This window comes from Podarcis vaucheri (genome assembly GCF_965113315.1).
Source record: "Podarcis vaucheri genome assembly, chromosome: 3".
In the NCBI taxonomy this organism is placed as follows: Eukaryota; Metazoa; Chordata; class Lepidosauria; order Squamata; family Lacertidae; genus Podarcis; species Podarcis vaucheri.
Window position 1 is genome coordinate 52,947,614 of NC_138761.1, and position 17,876 is coordinate 52,965,489.

The following is a 17,876-nucleotide window of genomic DNA, read 5'->3' on the forward strand; positions in this document are numbered from 1 at the left end:
CATTCCTTTTGTAATTTGGGACGCAGTGTCCCATGGGAACGATGTGTCCTGGTGCTTGTGACTGGAAAGAGAACCTTTTCAGTGATGGTCCCCTAGTTGTGGAATGTCCTTCCTCTTCAGGTAAGGAAGGCACCAACATTATTACTATTCAGAAGACAAAGCAAAACCATGGGTTTTAGTGAGTGGCCATTGATATTTTGACTGCCTTTATGAAATCTTTTGCTGCTGTTCTGGTTTTATCTAATTGAATGACTACACAGCATTTTCCTTGTTCTCCTATTTATTTATTGTTTTGATGCTTCTTTTGATTGTTGTACTTTTTTGTAAACTGTTTTGGACAGGAATAAATATGAAAGTGGCCTAAAACAGTTTTAAATGCAGAGAAACAGCAGCTAGGCATAAAAACTCACTTTCAACATAGACCTTCCCTGAGGATCTGCTTTCTGACTTGTGTTTTATATATTACTTGGGGAAACAATGGTATAATTCACTAGTAGTACAAAACCTGGAGATGAGATATATAGCTAGATAGTATTTCTCTCTGAAAAAATGCTTTTATGCTCTTCAAATTGACACTGATAACTTCTTTGAGTGGCCTAAAAGTATACTCAGGTTCATTCCACAGTGGCCTGAATCAAAAGGTCTGTAAGCAAAATTCTGCTCATGGAAATCTGCTGCTTCCTGAAGGAAGAGACAATTTCCATCAATTCCCACCCCCAACAGCTCCTTGTGCCCTCTCCACAATCTTCCGTGGGGAGATAGGAATCCTTTCAAAATAGCATGAGAGGTGGCATAGAAGTGTGAAGAAGAATCAACAAAAAATGCCTTCCCCTAATTCCATGAATGAAAGCCTTTGCTTGATATGCACTCCATCTATTCACAGAAATTGTTCTCCATTTTGAACCCAATATATTTACTATACTCTAGATAGTAATGTTAGAACTTTCCTGTGTTTTTGTCCAAATAAGCTGCCTAAATGTAATAGAAAATAACTTTTTAAAAATAAATAAAGCTTTCTACTAAAGCAGACTAAAATGACCAGAAGCTAGGATATCATACAGACCCATAACTGCTACTTTTGAGTAGTTCAAGCTTCTGGAAGATGTACCAGTCTTGTTCTCCACTAATAATCTATAGAAGAGTCTTTATTTACCTCTAAATTCATCCCAGATTTTAAAATTTGTTTCGTGCTTTCTAAAGCACCTATCTTCTCCTCTTGGAACCTTCCTTTCCCATTTTCCACAAACTCAAATATCCCAGGAGGTGCTTAAGAAAGAAGTTACTCCATCTTTATTGTCAGAAGAAGAAATAAATATATTTTAATTATTTTTATATAACAATATTTATATACCACTTAATGATAATAATTCTTAAGTGGTTTCCATAAAATAATGTAAAGTATTTATAGGAAAATTCAACAGACTTTAAAAGCAAATAGAAACAATAAAATTATGATTATTTGAGTAAAATCAAAATTTCACATCTGGATAGGCTTGCATAAAGGATTTTTTTAAATAGCAGACATCAGTGACAATACAGTGAAGCTTCAGGCTATTTTCATGAGTAGAGATAAATTATTACAATCAATGTACGAAAAGAAATATGAGTTACAAATTACTTAATTTTATAATTAAAGTAGCAACAACTATGGATTTTTATAGGGTTTATTAAAGTATAGTTAACTAACTTTTGAAATATAATACAGACTTTGTCTAAGCCCACTGTGATTAATATTAGCTCTGTTCTTTATCTGTAGATATATGCAAAAAACTTGGTGAATGCAGATCGCTGTGCGCTTTTCCAGGTAGATCACAAGAACAATGAATTATATTCAGATTTATTTGATATTGGGGAGGAACATGATGGAAAACCTGTCTTCAAGAAGACCAAAGAAATACGGTAAGACTAGTGAGTTGACTATTCTTACATGCCAATATTAATCTGTTCCATTTCTGTGTATATTTACAGATACTTTAACAATTTTTGCCACACTGATATTATTCTCATGAGGATTTGCCTCTCCAGAGGTAGTTCTTCTGCAGGTGGCAACTGCAGCGCCATCAGAACAACATCTCTGATGCTATAACGTCATCATGAGTTTTGAATGACCACCTACCAACGAGGAGAGGAGAGGAAATTCTTATGTGGTGAATTCCTGCGCTTTGGCCTATGCCGACTTGTGTAGTCACACAAATCCAGAGTAGCTCAAGTTTTTCTTCTTCACCAAAAGTCAGTCTCCTTCGCTGCTCTTCTGCAGTATAATTAGGGATTAGGCCTAATTATAGCTAGATGTTAACTGTGTTGTAGCTATGTTTTATGGCTGCTATCCACCTGAAAGTTAAGAGGCAGTCCACCTTCCCAGGAAATGGCTTTAGCCATGTATTTTGGTCTCTGTTTAGGAGATGAATTAACTCTTTATCTACAAGAGAAGGCTGTATGGAGTGTTAGGGGAGGAGTAGTACCTCTAGAGGGGGACACATTGTGCTCCTTCTGTGGTAGTTTGCCCACCTTTGGTCCCTGCCCTGCACTCATCCCTCACCTGTAGCTCCTTGAAGCTGTCAGCATGTGACAGTGGCCAGACCCCTGGAACAGCTTTGACTGGCCAGCTAAACCAGGTGAGGGTAGCTGATGGGTCTGAAACCCTGGTTGAGATAGGGACTTGAGTGGACAAGACTAATAGTTGGTCCTGTTGTCAAGAAAGTAGTTTGTGTATGTGTTGTAGAGGGAAATCAGGGGCAGTTGGGGCCACTGAGAAAGTACCTGGGAAAGTAGCCTATCTAGGAGAAGGAAAACTCTGGTCCTAAATCTCCACTGCCTTGCGATATACCTTTGGGAGATGAAAAGGCTATGGAGTAAACCCTACACAAATCCAGAGTGCAGTCCCTACCTATTGCTCTGCTTTTCTTGGACCACATCAGCGAGGCTGAGAGTGGGGTCTTGTCGTCTTGGTAACCCAGGACCTCCATACACACTGCCAGGCTTGTGCCCTGGAGAGGTCACTCCAGTGCTGCTAACGCAGCAGTTTGACTTCACCCCCAGAGGCGCACTCCATTGTCTCTTGAGACAAGACGGATGCCAATAACGGGAAGAGAAATTTAGCTGCTCAAATGTCATTTTCCTTATAAGCCTATTGCTTTAAGATGTGCATATCTCTTTATGTCCCATGCAGATTTTCTATTGAAAAAGGAATAGCTGGTCAGGTAGCAAGAACAGGTGAAATTCTCAACATTCCTGATGCCTATGCAGATCCACGTTTTAACAGGTAGGAATCTGATATGTTTACCACCCAAAGGAACTTGGCTGGTTAGCAGAATGGCAGCCCCTGCAAGTCCTGCAGCTAAGGTGTTGTGCTGGCAGTAGTTTGCCCCCCAAAGCAACCTAGCTGATGTATTCTGCAGCAGCTGCAACTTCCAGACCAACCTCAAGGGTAGCCACACAGAACAGATTTCAGTAGTCCCAGGTTACCTGTCCATTGGCAATTGTGCTCTAGCTGTCCTGATTCAGGAATGGCCATAACCTCTCTTACTGGTGAAAGCTGGTTAAAGACATTCACTCTTACCCACCAAAGAGACCTGCACCTCCATTGATAGAGCTGGATCGAGGAGCACCCCCAAACTACATACCAGCTCCATCAGGGAGAGTGCACCCCCTCTGCCCTACTATACCGTCCACTATTAAATCCAACAAGCACTTCATGCACACTTGGCATCCCTTGCATATGGAGGTTTGAATTGGCTGGAATGCTTGTTGGGAATGGTGGCTAAATTATTTATCAGATAATTTATTTATTTATCTATCAGAAAGTTCCTGGCTTCAGCGTCACATGTGTTATGAATTTACCAGGTTCTTCTAGCCTTTATCCTGTATTTGCAACATGGAGATGATAATATTAACATTACAGGCTTGTTGTAAGGATTACAACTAGATAACGCACATGAAATGGCTTTCAACATTATTGTTAGATGATGTCATGTTAAGAAAGTGAATGTTCACCCTTTTCCTTTTTTCCTTCAGGGAGGTAGATCTCTACACAGGCTACACCACCAGGAATATTTTATGCATGCCTATTGTGAGCCGAGGAAGTGTAATAGGCGTCGTGCAGATGGTGAACAAACTAAGTGGATGTGCCTTCTCTAAAACTGATGAGAACAACTTTAAAATGTTTGCAGTCTTTTGTGCTTTAGCCTTACACTGTGCTAATGTAAGTTTTGTTCTACAAAGATAGCCAAGTGCACAAAAAATGAAATTAATTAATTTTATAAATTTATATGAGCCATTTTGGATTTGTATAGCAAAGTCAGTTGTACTAATTTAATTGTTAAGGGAGGTGTCAGAGATTAAACTGATTCAATTTTAAAGTTCTGCGATTAAGATTTGATTGTTAATAAAATGGTTACGATTAAGCTGATTCTATCATTTACAGCTTTGTTTAATTTTTTTAAAAAGTCTTCAAATTCACATTAATTTCCATATCAATTTATTCTCTTTTAAAAGTATTCCTAATTATCCCTCAGAAATATCACCTCTGTGAAGCTACACACAGATCTAAGTATTTGGCTTGAGAAAGAAAGTTTAGACTGTGCAAACAGCCATATCTTATATAATAAAATGCTTTATTTAGATGTACCACAAAGTTCGCCATTCAGAGTGTATCTACCGTGTTACTATGGAGAAGCTTTCCTATCACAGTGTTTGTACAACAGAAGAATGGAAAAACCTCATGGACTGCAGACTCCCACCACAACTCTGCAAAGAAGTTGAACTGTATGTTTTTAATGTGATCTTTTTGATACAGAAGTAGGGTATTCCCCATGAACACTGGCAGCTTAGCAGCTGTTGCTGTTGCGATTATCAAAGAACCACACTAGACATGGCAAATGTATATTTTCAATGAGTATTCAGGTTTTTCAAAATACAAATAGCATCAGCGTAAGGAGGGGAGGTTGATGATTAACTGGATTTGAGTAGGCGTGGAAGGTTAACAAATTCACCCCTTTCTGCCCCCTGCTTATAATAATGAGGAAAATCTGAAGCTAGTATATGCATTGGGAGGAAATCCCCCATTGGTAGCAGTTTAGGTCTACACCTGACCAGGGAGTTAATGAGAAAGGTTCTGTGGATAACACCATCAACCTCACATTATTATGGCCAGCAGAGAACACCCAATGAAGTGTATGACCTCACATGGGTATAGGCTCTGAAACACTCTGGGACAATCCTGTGGTTGTCATGGTAGCCATGCTTCATTAATCATTTATATAAAGAGAGTGGTTACTTTCAGATCTAGCATATCTGCTGTGCAATACTGTGTTTCCAATGCACCCAAGTATTTTACTGAAGTCAGTGACAGGGAAATAAAACACCTGCTGCATTCAGCTATGAGGCAGGGCTAATTGATAATAAAACAACTAGCAGTTCTGTCGTTATGAGCCTCAACATGAGATTATGAATATTGACTTCAGAAGAATATAACTTTAAGTAACATGATAAAGTGGAATTTTAAATGTTTGGATTGCATTATTTCGTTTTAGAATATTCACTACCACTCAGGTAGCATACAAATTTGTCACAATCAAAAATCCATTATCAGCAACATTATCATTTCCTTTCATTATTCTAATTAAACATTCATGTACCCAAAGGCTTATCTGTTACATCTAACAATCATAGTATTTTTTCCCAGAAACTTGAGACCTATTTTTCCTTGTGAATATTCTTTCTCAGGGTACCGCCTAATGAGCTCTTCTTGGTCTAGGTAGTACAGCATCAAAGTTCTGGCAGCTGGTGCAGTGGTAAACCCAGTTGAGAACTGCAAAACTTGCAGGAGAGAACTTGCATGTTAAATAGATCTTGACCCCACCCTTCAAATGAAATTGAACCAGTGTAACTTACATTATACTTTATTGTGTTAATTATATGTAAGACCATAAGACTGTGTCCAAGGGAAATTAACAACAAAATGCCTATCAAACATTTTAATAATGAATACATCAGGTAACAAAACCCTCAGGCATTCACCTGGACACAAATGACATCCTGTAGTAAAATTCATAAATGATTGACACAAAATGCCTGTATCCTTTATAAGGATGGCAGAGAAGGAGGGGACCACACAAACTGCTGAGAAATTAAAGAAATGGAAGTCATAAACTGCAGCGCGACCCAGCAAAAACAGCAATTGCCTGTCATTCTTAACTCAGCTGTCAAGAGTTCTCAAGTTAATTCTGTCTTCTACCAGGCCTGAGGCAAAATCTACCCATAATTCCACACCTCATTTGCAGGTAGAGAACTGAGAACAGTCATTCTAGTGTCATTTCAACTGCCAAGATTCAACACTCCCCCTCAATAATTTGAGAGGTGGGGGACTTACTGTACATAGGGGGGGGCAAGGCTGCATCCTCTTTTGTTTTTTTTAAAGGTTAAAAGCCACTGCTTATGGTGGCAGTTTTGGCAGCAAAGCAGCAGAAGTGGAACTATGGCTGTTACAGCAACTAGATCTCCACTACTACTGCTGCAAATATTTTGAACCTATTTTAAAAGGGGGGAGGGAAGCCTGCTGCTGCCATGATAAGCACTCCCCATAAACAGCACACAGTAATTCATGCCACCCTGGGCTCCTTTAGCCCATTTCAAGGCTCACATATTCGTATTGAACAAAGTCTGAAGTGAGCAAAAGGAGCCCATCCCTGCTTTTTATGGGAAATCACTCAGAAAGCTGTTTGTGAAGTGATGTCAGGCACTGTCTTAAGAAGGATAGAGCCTTGAATTATTATACCAGAAGCTAGTGAGAATAAATCAGCACTTTTTGATTTTGAAGTTGATGTTCAACAGAAGAGATTCTGGTGCAGAAAGCTTTTATCTGAACTAATAAGCATAATGTACACCCAAGTGTCTTAACTGTAAATTTCCTTCACAACAGATTCCACTTTGATATCACTCCTTATGAAGATTTCTGGGCATCCATTTTTATCTATATGATCCATCAGTCTTGTGGGTCAGGCTGGTATGAATTCATTTTTTTAACCTTTAATTTTACAACTATTCACACTGGTTTTTATATAGTAAATGATTTATTTGATTACCATGAAATGATCTGGCTGTGTAGGATGTAGGATTATGTAAAATACTGTATTTGAAAATACTGAAGCAGGAAAGAGGATTTGAGATCTGTACATGTCTATACTATACAGAAATAGTAATTGCCCCATACAACAAATTTATTACAATATTATTAGAAACAATTTTGAGGTAGTAAAGTGCAGCTAAAAAAGTTTAAATGGGGGGGGGGGAGAAGCTTTGCCTTTGATAGCATTTACTTACAACATAAAATATTTGCCAAAAAGGCTTTTTGAAATTTCTCCAGAATTTACAGTTTTTCCATTGGAAAATAAATAGATCCACCCCCTGCGAGTTTTTATTTATTTATTTCCCTAGAGCCTTCACATCTCTAAGTGTGAGCAAGGGCTGTTTCCTTATTTAAATCTCTAGAAGACTAAAGTGGAAGGGGCAGTTTTGGCTTGTGTAGATCTCCATGTGTGCCTCAGAGCCCTGCAGAGCTTTTGACTGGGAGAGTTGTCGTATCTTGTTCAGTTCTTCCCCCTCCCATGAAAAGTATTTATAGTCTTAATTTCATTATGTTTTGTGTTGTATCCTGTGTGTGTGTGTATGCACACAGATATGCACCCACCTGGTTATATTTTAAACCAACATAAATATACTCACACTGAATTCTACTCACACTGGAGGAAGGGAGTGAGGAGGCCATATTCTCTGATTCCCCCTTCCCTCTGCAGTGCCCTGCAAAGCACATCTGGAAGGGGACAGGGCCCTCCAGAGCAGCATGGTAGCTGGCAGAAGAAAGGTAAAATCCTCTCTGCTACATCCATCCTTCAGTGGAGAGCCTCTGTTGCATCTTGATTCCCTGAGAGAATTGAAAAGACAATGGAGTGGGAATTGTAGGTTCAACCCACAATTGTTTTTATAATGGAAAATCATGTTTATGCTGCTGAATTTGGGGCTGCATTTCCCTCGGAATGTGTCAGTCATGCTTCTGGCATTGGATGCAGCAGTTTGGTGGGAAAGGGAGCTTGTTGTGAGTTGACTATCCTGTTATATTTTTGGAATACTTCTACCTTGAATAATGTTATCAGAAGTTTCTGATGTTAGGCTAAACATTCTGCAAGCAGTATAATATTTACCTGTATTTCTAGCTTCACTTTTGATTATTTATATTTTACAACTTCAGCCTGTCTTGTATCACAAGTATATCACAAGTTCTCGGAAGAATTGGACCTACAGATAATGGCCTGGTTCGCATGCCACACTAAGACAAACCATGCCTTGGCTTAGTTCAAGTGTGTAGTTAGTCTGGAGAGAGCTAAATCAGGAGCCAAGGTTGGAATGGCATGCTAAGCCAAGCCATGGCTTAATGCAGTGTAGCTGCAAAATTATCAGGAGGGAATGAAGATGCCACAATCTCCTCCCTGGAACTCAACCCATGGTATGGTTTAGGATGATGTTTGAGTCAGGCCAATGCCATATTAAAAGTTTTCCTTGGACCTCTCTAACAGATTTTCTGGAGGGAGCAGGGTGCTTACGTATGTAGCGGGGAGTTGGTGAAAAACCATGTACTATAATTTGGGCAATTGGAAGCACTTACTAGTAGGGCAAATCCACCATTGGAAATAGTCCACCTTATAAACGTATAAAAGTTCACCTTTTACTTACAAGTTTTCTTAAAGCCTGCATGGAAAGTTGTGCCTTTTTCAATGCAGGCATTTTTTTTTAATGCATCAGTTAATCAACCTGTATATCAGGACAATGTGCATTTTTTCATGAATCCTGGTACAGGTTGTGATTATTGTCAGAAGGCCCTGTAATTTGAGTAGAAGAATTTAAAGGTACAACTCAGTGTGGTTGTTTCTTTAAATAGTGACTCGGCTTGTGATCACAAGCATGCCTTCTTGGAAGTAAGTACCCCTGACACCAGTGGGGCTTCTCAATAAACATGCATATGGTTGAGGTGTAAGCCATAGATAGTGGCACTGTTCTAATGCTCTTAAAGCAGATTTTTCAATTTTGAATTTTAAAATGTCTTAGTCAGATGTATTGTAACCATAGAGGCAAGGTAGTTCTCTTTCCTGCCTTGTAAGTCTGCCCCATTTTGCACATGCAGGCGCAGAAATGCAGTCAGAAAGGAAGACAGGTTGAAAAAAGAAGATTCCAATGTTTTGCTGTCAGCCTTGAGCCTTTATGTGGAATCTGATGTTTTGGAGGAAGGGTAATTAGAGCTTTTAGCCTAGACACCAACTTTGAACAGGTGGAGTGTGGGGGTGCAGGGGATATGTAAATATGATTTGCAATATGAGCCAAACTGTTATAACTTAACTTGAATGTACAGGCGGCATTAGCAGTGAGTGGTGCTCTTGAACCACCAGAAGTGTGTTTTTCTCAAAATAATTACTCTTTTAATAAATAAATAAATAAATAGATGCAAAGTAGGCTACTGAGAAATTACTTGCATATGTTTTTTTTTAAGCTCATGTTCCAGGGTCATAGTTGGAAGCTCTGTGGGACTCTGATGTGGACATGCAACTCTGCATGTGCAGAAGCTGTCCTACCTTCTGTGAGTTGGGAAGTGCATCCCTAGAACTCTGCAGGGAATAAGTGAAATATTGCCCTTCTTTGTATGTGTGTCAGCTTCTACACGTGTGCTCTGGAGCTGCATTATTACATTGTAAACAATTTCTCTTGGAAGTGGAAATTTGTACTGCAATTTTGCACCCAGGGCAAAATGTTAGCAAAACATTCACATGTACACTTCCAGCAAGTAAGGGTGACAAAGCAAAGGGGTCAGGAGTGCTGCTTGAAGCCTGTGTCTTCCCTACCAGGATATGAGGCAGTAGTAGAAATGGACCATCACAGTTCCCTCTGTCACTGTAGAGAAGGACCAGCAGCAGCAGAAGAAAGCAGTGAGAACTGAGGAAGGAATGAGAGTATAATCAGTTTCTTCTGTACTAAGACACTGAAAGCAACCTACATTTGATATCCAGGCAGAGGTGCATCTGCTTTCCTCTTTTCAGCTTGGCCTCCATTTAGATGTGAACTCAACTTGTGTGTGGAATTGTATGCTAGACATTGTTTGACCAACATTATTCATTCCCTGCAAAAGCCAATGGCATTGAATCTGCCATTGACCTTTTTTCTTTAACCAGAATGTTTTGAAGAGCTGGACAACTTTCAGTAGCCTTCAGTTAGCTAACTTATTATTACTTTTTTTTGGGGGGGGGGGTGGACGTGAAAATGTATTATTTCTCTACAGTACAGAAATATATTTACCATGACTGTTAGGGCAGAGAGAAGAGAGGAACTTCTGAGCTTGCATGGCAAAGAATAAATTCTTGTTGAATAGATTTTTTCTTATATCATTATAAGTTCTGGCTTTGCATTTGCAATAGATTTTAAGTAAATAAGGCCAGTAATTTTGAGGAGAATTAAAATAAACTAAAATGCTTCTGCTAATTTTTGCAACATTATCAGTGGAGCATTAAATAAAGTTTAGTGTAAAATCTCTTTTTATTCTGTTTGGTTAAAATAACTTACGTTTTTTTCTTTTACTTGCTTTATCTCACCATTCTATTTTTTTTTAAGTTTTGAACTAGAAAAACTATGTCGATTCACACTGTCTGTAAAGAAGAATTACCGCCGTGTGCCCTATCACAACTGGAAGCATGCAGTTACAGTTGCGCATTGCATGTACGCTGTTCTTAAGAATAACTACAGGCTTTTCACAGACATAGAAGTAAGTTTAGATTTTTTCCAGTATCAACATTCATACCTCAGACACGACGTGTAATTTCATGTTTGGATCAGTGTAAAATTATATTCAGCATGGAGAGGGATTTTAAATTTAAGAAATTTTTCATTTATAGTACAATACTATACACTATATTCCACTGAGTTCAATGTAACTAAGGTCCAGGCAAATGTGTATAGTATTGCAGCCTTAATCAACTGTACATCTGCATCTTGAATTCTGTATACAATTGCAAACAGAGCATGAAGGCAGGACATGATGTGGTTCAGAAAAAGAACATTGCTGGTTTGAAATAAGGAATGTCTGCACTATTTTAAAAAGCCCAGGACATTGGCCTTACTTAGAAATAGCTAGGCATAATAGTGATACATAAAATCAGAAATAGTTTGAGAAAACCCAAAAGGGCACAGCAGGGTTAGCTAACCTAGTGCCTTCCTGATATTGCCAGACTGCAACTCCCATAATCCCTGATCATTACTAGCTAAGGCAGATCAGGAGGATGTTGTATTGACTACCTCTGGGGTACAACTTTGGATAACAAAGGACATCTGGTTAACACACAGCTAGCCTTTAGACATCTCCATACAGATTGCACTATAGTAAGCCTGCAGCTTATGCACAATTAATTTGTGCGCATTCAGCTTTACACACAAGGCAAAAGGGGCAGAAAGGGGGCAGTTTCCCAGGGGAAATGATTTTGGCAATCCTACCCATCGTTGAACCCAATGGGTTTTGACTACACACGATTTTGGCTTTAGGCACGATCCCTGGAATATAACCCCCGTGTAAGTAGCGGGCTTACTGTACACTGACCTTTATTTTAGAAAACTTTATTTTAGAACATAAAACTTCATTTTAGAACATGGTAATTAGACTCATTGTGAAAATGAATTAAAATAAGTAGTAGAAATCCTGGGAAGTTGCTCGTAACTAAGAAGGGCATAACACTCTCTCTGGAATCACCCCAAAATTAGAAGGTGGCCAGAAGGAACTTAAGTATTCTTCTGTGAAGGATAACATCACCCATTGGTGTCCAGAGGCTGGGCTTAGCTTTATTCCTATAATAGCTACAATCAGTGAGAGATCACCACCCAGTCCTCATTCTGCTTCTGCTGGGAGAGCAGGGTTTTCTGTTCTAAATGCCATGCAATACATGATGACCCTTAGCCTACTCTTTCTCTAGATTCTCTTTCCACCTCCTCTGTCTCCCTCCCACATCAGGAAGGACAGGGAAAGGTGGGCGAAGAGAGAGAGAGAGAGAATTGTACAGTGGCAAGACCAAAAAGCATTTAAATGTGAAAATAGTAGGAATTGTGCAACCAGATATTCTGCCCATTGGAGTATGGAAAGGCTTACTGTTCTCATTTTGCGTATCCTGCTCCTATGAACAGGCTTCTGAACCCTGAGGCTCACACTCTGGTTGTGCCTGAGTCCAAAGGAGAGTCTGTCCCTTTCCAAGCAGTTTTCTTCCTCTCTCGTAGCAATTATCTAGTTACCAGTTCAGTTTTCAGTTGATATCTTAGTTGGGTCCTGGTGGCTTGGGGACTCATCCCAGTGGAGATGGGGAATTCAGCAAAGCCGGTAAGCCCTGTGCTGCATTTTTGTGGCACCCCATACTATTATTTGTTTCCTCTGTATCACACAGTACTGACCACAGCCTGATACAATATATGCGGGTGCTCTGACCCACTAAATGTTTGTAAAATTCATGGCAGATATAAAAAGGTTCTCTTCTGTTGTTTTGGGAAAATAGCTGAATGTTGAAAAATCAATGCAAGTACTATTTAAGGCACTGTACAGAACATAGCAGTGACACGCTCTCTGCCTAAAGGACTTATAATCTATTAAGGCGGATGTCAGGTGTCTGGAACAGAGTAACTGAATATTTGCACACAGGTGACGTGCAGTTTGCTCTGGTAAACAGTACATACAACATACATGAAAATGCCTCCATTGTAGTTATCGTGTGATTTATTATCTTTATAGGAATATATATAAACAAAGAAGAATCTTGTGGCACTTTAAAGATTAAAAATATATATTGTGGCATGGCCTTTTGTAGACTATAATCCGCATATACAGATGCATGAAGCATTATTCAGTGTGGGCAGGCATATACACATAGGGGTAGAGCAGAGGTAGCTAACCTCTGCCCCGCGTCCCAGAAGGTGCTGAACTACAACTTCTGTCAGCCTCGGCTAATGGTTCAGGGATGATGGGAGCTGTAGTTTGGTGACATCTGGAGGACCACAGGTTAGCCACCTTTGGCACTGAGAAAAGCAAACAAACCAGTGAGGTCAGAGGGAATAACATTCAAGAAATATAAGCCATGGGAATTATGTACACTGAATCTTAAATTTAGGTAAAATTATTACAGTGATCATTCACAAAACACTATTGATAGTACACACTTCCTTACATAGGTAAAATAACATCTGTGGAAAAAACCTCCTCTCTTCAGGCCACATGTTAGAGCTGAACTTTTTTTCAAAGTTTTAAATCAGACATTTCCTCCTGGAATTTTGCTTTAGAGTTGCTTTGCTCAAGAATGGTTACTTACATTTGCAAAACATCAAGTTTGAAAGCAAACAGAAAAACCCAATTAGCATTGAGGACTAATGCTGAAGTCATTTTTGCCAATGTATGATTTCCTAAATTTATTTATTGCACTTTGTACCATAGTGTGAAGCAATGCCTTGCAGATTCATTAGGCAGGAAAGATGATGAGATCCTAAACAGCTGCTGCCAGAAATTTGATAGTAAACAAATGTTCTGTCATGTATGGGCTCAACACGGTGCTCCTGTTTTCAGTGTCAGCCAGGTGTTTCTCATAATGCATTGGCTTTCTGTTTCAAGCCCAAGTCAAGATAAAACCCTAAATGGCTTGGACCAGGTTATCTGAAGAACGGTCTCCTCCCTCTTTTACATGTCCATCTGTTACAGAAGCCCTGCACTGACAAGGGAAGCACACTTGAGACAGGCCTTTTTAGTGGTAGCTCCCTGGTTGTGGAACTCTCTTCTGAGGAAAGTTCTGTGGTTTGAAGCAGGCAACCAAGATATATATTTATTCTGCTGAACTTTTAATGGCTTTTAAATAGCTATTCAATTTTAACCTGAAGGTTGCCACTTGTCCAGTTTTAATTCTAATTCTAATTTATTTGAATTAATAGTGGGGTGTATCTTAATTTATTGATCGCTTGTTTTTATGCATTGTCTTACTGGTATGATGTTAGCCGCTCTGAGCCCAGCTTTGGCTGGGGAGAGCGAGATATAAATTATTATTATTATTATTATTATTATTATTGTTGTTGTTGTTGTTGTTGTTGTTGTTGTTGTTGTTGTTATTATTATTATTAATGCACTAAATAGTTATTCCATTTTTGTATGCTTGCTTTAAAGAAGCGATAAAACCATAACATAAAAATGGAATTAATTGCATCTAATTTTTAGTATATTAAGTTATATGTTTTGTGGTTGCAAACCACCTTGAGGGTCTTTTGAGGGCCAAAGGGTGGGATATAAATATTTTTTTTTTAAATATAAATAAGGCTTGAGAGTGTTTTACCTGTTAATGGAATTGTTGGAATGTTTGGAGGGAATAGACTGACATCTAGTGGTACAAAATTAATCGGAACACTGATTACATATTCTGTCTGCTTACTTATCTAGCGAAGAGGACTTATGGTTGCATGTTTATGTCATGACCTGGACCACAGGGGTTATAGCAACAGCTATCTTCAGAAGTTTGAGCACCCATTGGCAGCTCTTTATTCTACTTCAACAATGGAGCAGCACCATTTTTCACAGACAGTATCAATATTGCAGGTAAATTGCATTCCCAGTATGTTCTCTTTTTGAGCAAAAGGTAAAGGGAGGCTTTGATGGCACCTTGGATAGCTCCATGCATGGCTCAGGCTGGATATTTCATAACAGCAGACCTCAAATGTTGTTTCAGCAGCAGTCATCCTTAGGCTAAAACATGGGTAGGCAAACTAAGGCCAGGGGGCCGGATCCAGCCCAATTGCCTTCTAAATCCGGCCCGTGGGCGGTCCGGGAATCAGCGTGTTTTACATGAGTAGAATGTATGTTTTTATTTAAAATGCATCTCTGGGTTATTTGTGGGGCATAGGAATTCGCTCATTTCCCCCCCTTCAATAGTCTGGCCCCCCACAAGGTCTAAGGGACAGTGGACCAGCCCCCTGCTGAAAAAGTTTGCTGACCCCTGACTAAGCCCTAGGCAGGACTTTTAGCTCAATCTCAGTAGCCTTTTGTGATAGGAGCCGTTTCATTTAAATGGGCCCAGCCTGCTTGAACAAGACTGGCTGCAAGCTCTGCACCTTTCTACAGGTTTGCAAAGAGTTCTTGGAAATACAATCTTTCCACTACAATTTTTATATTTTCCCTTTATTTCATGGTTTATTGTAGAATATTTATTTATGCTTTATACCTACCAGTCCTCTTGTGATGAGGCCCTACATGCTACATTAAATAACTGTATAATTAATATTTGTGAAACAATGCTTGAAACCAAAAAGGAAACATAATTAGATTTAAGGAGAAATATTGGCATTACTTGTGTTTATTTATGATTTCTTAAATTTGCATTGTAGTTCTAAACAGTGTTTCAAATCCATGCTTCCCAGAAATTTACCTAGAGATGATATGAAGTAATGTGGTGCAGTTAAATAACAAAAAGTGTTATTAAGGTATTTCCATAGATCCACACTGCCACCCAATCCAAACTATTTGTTACAAACAACGCAGAGATGTTGCTAAAATTAGCAACCCTGTATTGAATTCTTCCCCCTCACCTGTTATGTGTATTGTGCACTTGTCTGCCCCATAAACACCAGCCAATGATGTAGAGCAAGAAAACACAGCACCCTGATGGTTATTTGGTGGCATCTCTGTTTCTTGCAATTCATAGTTTCAACTTGGAAAAGGTGTGGTTTGCACATAAGGCTCAGCCAAACAATATATTAACATTAACAAGCAAGTACAATATGTCAGTACAAAGAGTGCAAATCACAGTCTTTTTGCTCCTCTCTGGTCCAGCCATGCTACCTGGAAGTGAACCATGATTTGACTTAGTGTTATGTGTGTACCCAGGCTTGTAGTTTGTCTTGCTCCAAACAAGCCACAAGCTCTAGCCAAGGCTTGTTCTCAGCTTATCACTTATTTTGGGGAGACAAACCATGTCTTAGCTCTGGGTAGCACAGATGTAGTAGAACTAGGGAGGAGCAAAGTGGCCCTGATTTTCATTCTGTGCACCTGACCTCTTGCTCATTTACATTTAGCTATAGTTTGGCTTAGCATTACATGTAAACGAGGTTGGTTTCTGTTGGTTTCTCTTCCACGAAATTGTTTTTGAAAAGTTAGTGTGCCTAACTAAGCTTTGAAATGCTGTATCCGACTTCATAATGCTTAGATTGTTAGTAATACTTTAAGCATGACGAGGTTTGGATCCAGTCCAGTACCTTTTGTGGGTGTTGTCAGAATCTTGTGTTACATACAGCAGTGCTGTATGTTTGAATGTGAATCGAGTTTAAAAGACAGTTCTAAAACAATGGTTTAAAATAGTTCAAAATAATATATTAGCTTGTTCATTTTAAAAATTCTGTTTTCATAGCTGGAAGGCCACAATATCTTCTCTAATTTGAGCTCTAGTGAGTATGAGCAGGTGCTGGAAATAATCCGCAAAGCCATCATTGCTACAGACCTTGCGCTGTACTTTGGAAACAGGAAACAGTTGGAAGAGTTGCACCAGTCAAGATCACTAAATCTTAAAAATCAAGCACATAGGTAAAGAGCAAATGAATATTTATAATTCACTTTTAAGTCATGTTGTTTTAGCAGCGTCCATAGTTTTAATTTGCTTTAAAGGTTTGGTTTACTGTGTATTGATGTCCATATAAATCTTCAAAAATAAAGGAATCATTAGAAGAGTCAAAGTGTTAGCATATGTTGTGCAGTGCCTTTAAGCATGAAATCTTACATGAACTTGTTTATAGAAGTATAGTTGCAGAAACAAAATCTGAGCTACTCTGTGACATGCCCTACACAGACAAATAGATAATCAAAACTTGAATGCGTAACTCTGCCACTTTTCTTAAGAAAGTTTTAAAAATGAGATCTGTGAAAGGTTACAGCAGGGTTTGAGAACCTGTGTATTTACATATGTTTCTGGACTACAACTCCCATCATTTTGACCAGGCATAGGCAAACCCGGCCCTCCAGATGTTTTGGGACTACAACTCCCATCATCCCTAGCTAACAGGACCAGTGGTCAGGGATGATGGGAATTGTAGTCGTAAAACATCTGGAGGGCCGAGTTTGCCTATGCCTGATTTTGACCATTAGCCAGACTGGCTGAGGCTTCGGGGATTTAGAGTCCTGCAACATCTGAATATTAATCAGATTAATATTAATCTGAACATCAAACTTAAGTTATTTCCGTAGCAATTTTAACTGCTGCTACATAAATATAAGAATATATTTTTAAACAAAATAGCAAATGTTACCTCTTTAAAATGCACAATAGCTTTCCAGTTGTTCTATTCTAGGGATCGTGTGATTGGGCTGATGATGACAGCTTGTGACTTATGTTCTGTGACAAAATTGTGGCATGTTACCAGAACGACAGCCAGCGATATATATGCAGAATTTTGGGCGGAGGTGCGTGCATTTTATTGTTTATATGCTGGCATCATGTGCATCAGTAAACCTAATTTTAATGGAGGCATCAAGTACTTCTGTTTCACAGAGCAATTCTACCAAGTTGTGGAAGGGAGGAGTTGGAGTGGACAAACCACGGAATCCAAAGCATTGCTGGGCTCACACTGGGGGTTTTATTCCCTCCTCCACCCTTTTCTCAGCTTAAAAAAAAATGCAATGGATTATTATAAACCCACTTTAATAATATTTTTTTAAAAAACAACAACAACCCCAAAGAGAAGTGCAATAACAATATAAAACAATTATCATTAAAAGCATCAAAATTTATAGAGAAGTACATGGGGCTAAGATTGAATGTCCTGATGGACTTCCTTGAACAGAAAGG

General features: G+C 39.0%; 1 protein-coding gene across 1 annotated transcript in view; it reads left to right on the forward strand.

The window, feature by feature from the left end:
- Positions 1-17,876, forward strand: part of LOC309528115 (cAMP and cAMP-inhibited cGMP 3',5'-cyclic phosphodiesterase 10A-like) — a 114,176-nt gene that overhangs the window by 66,211 nt on the left and 30,089 nt on the right. The window contains exons 11-19 of the mRNA XM_082215376.1: positions 1,757-1,899; positions 3,170-3,262; positions 4,015-4,201; positions 4,622-4,764; positions 6,920-7,003; positions 10,651-10,801; positions 14,486-14,641; positions 16,446-16,618; positions 17,380-17,491. Of these exons, the coding sequence (XP_082071502.1) occupies positions 1,757-1,899; positions 3,170-3,262; positions 4,015-4,201; positions 4,622-4,764; positions 6,920-7,003; positions 10,651-10,801; positions 14,486-14,641; positions 16,446-16,618; positions 17,380-17,491 (1,242 nt within the window). The remainder of the gene's footprint in view (positions 1-1,756; positions 1,900-3,169; positions 3,263-4,014; positions 4,202-4,621; positions 4,765-6,919; positions 7,004-10,650; positions 10,802-14,485; positions 14,642-16,445; positions 16,619-17,379; positions 17,492-17,876) is intronic.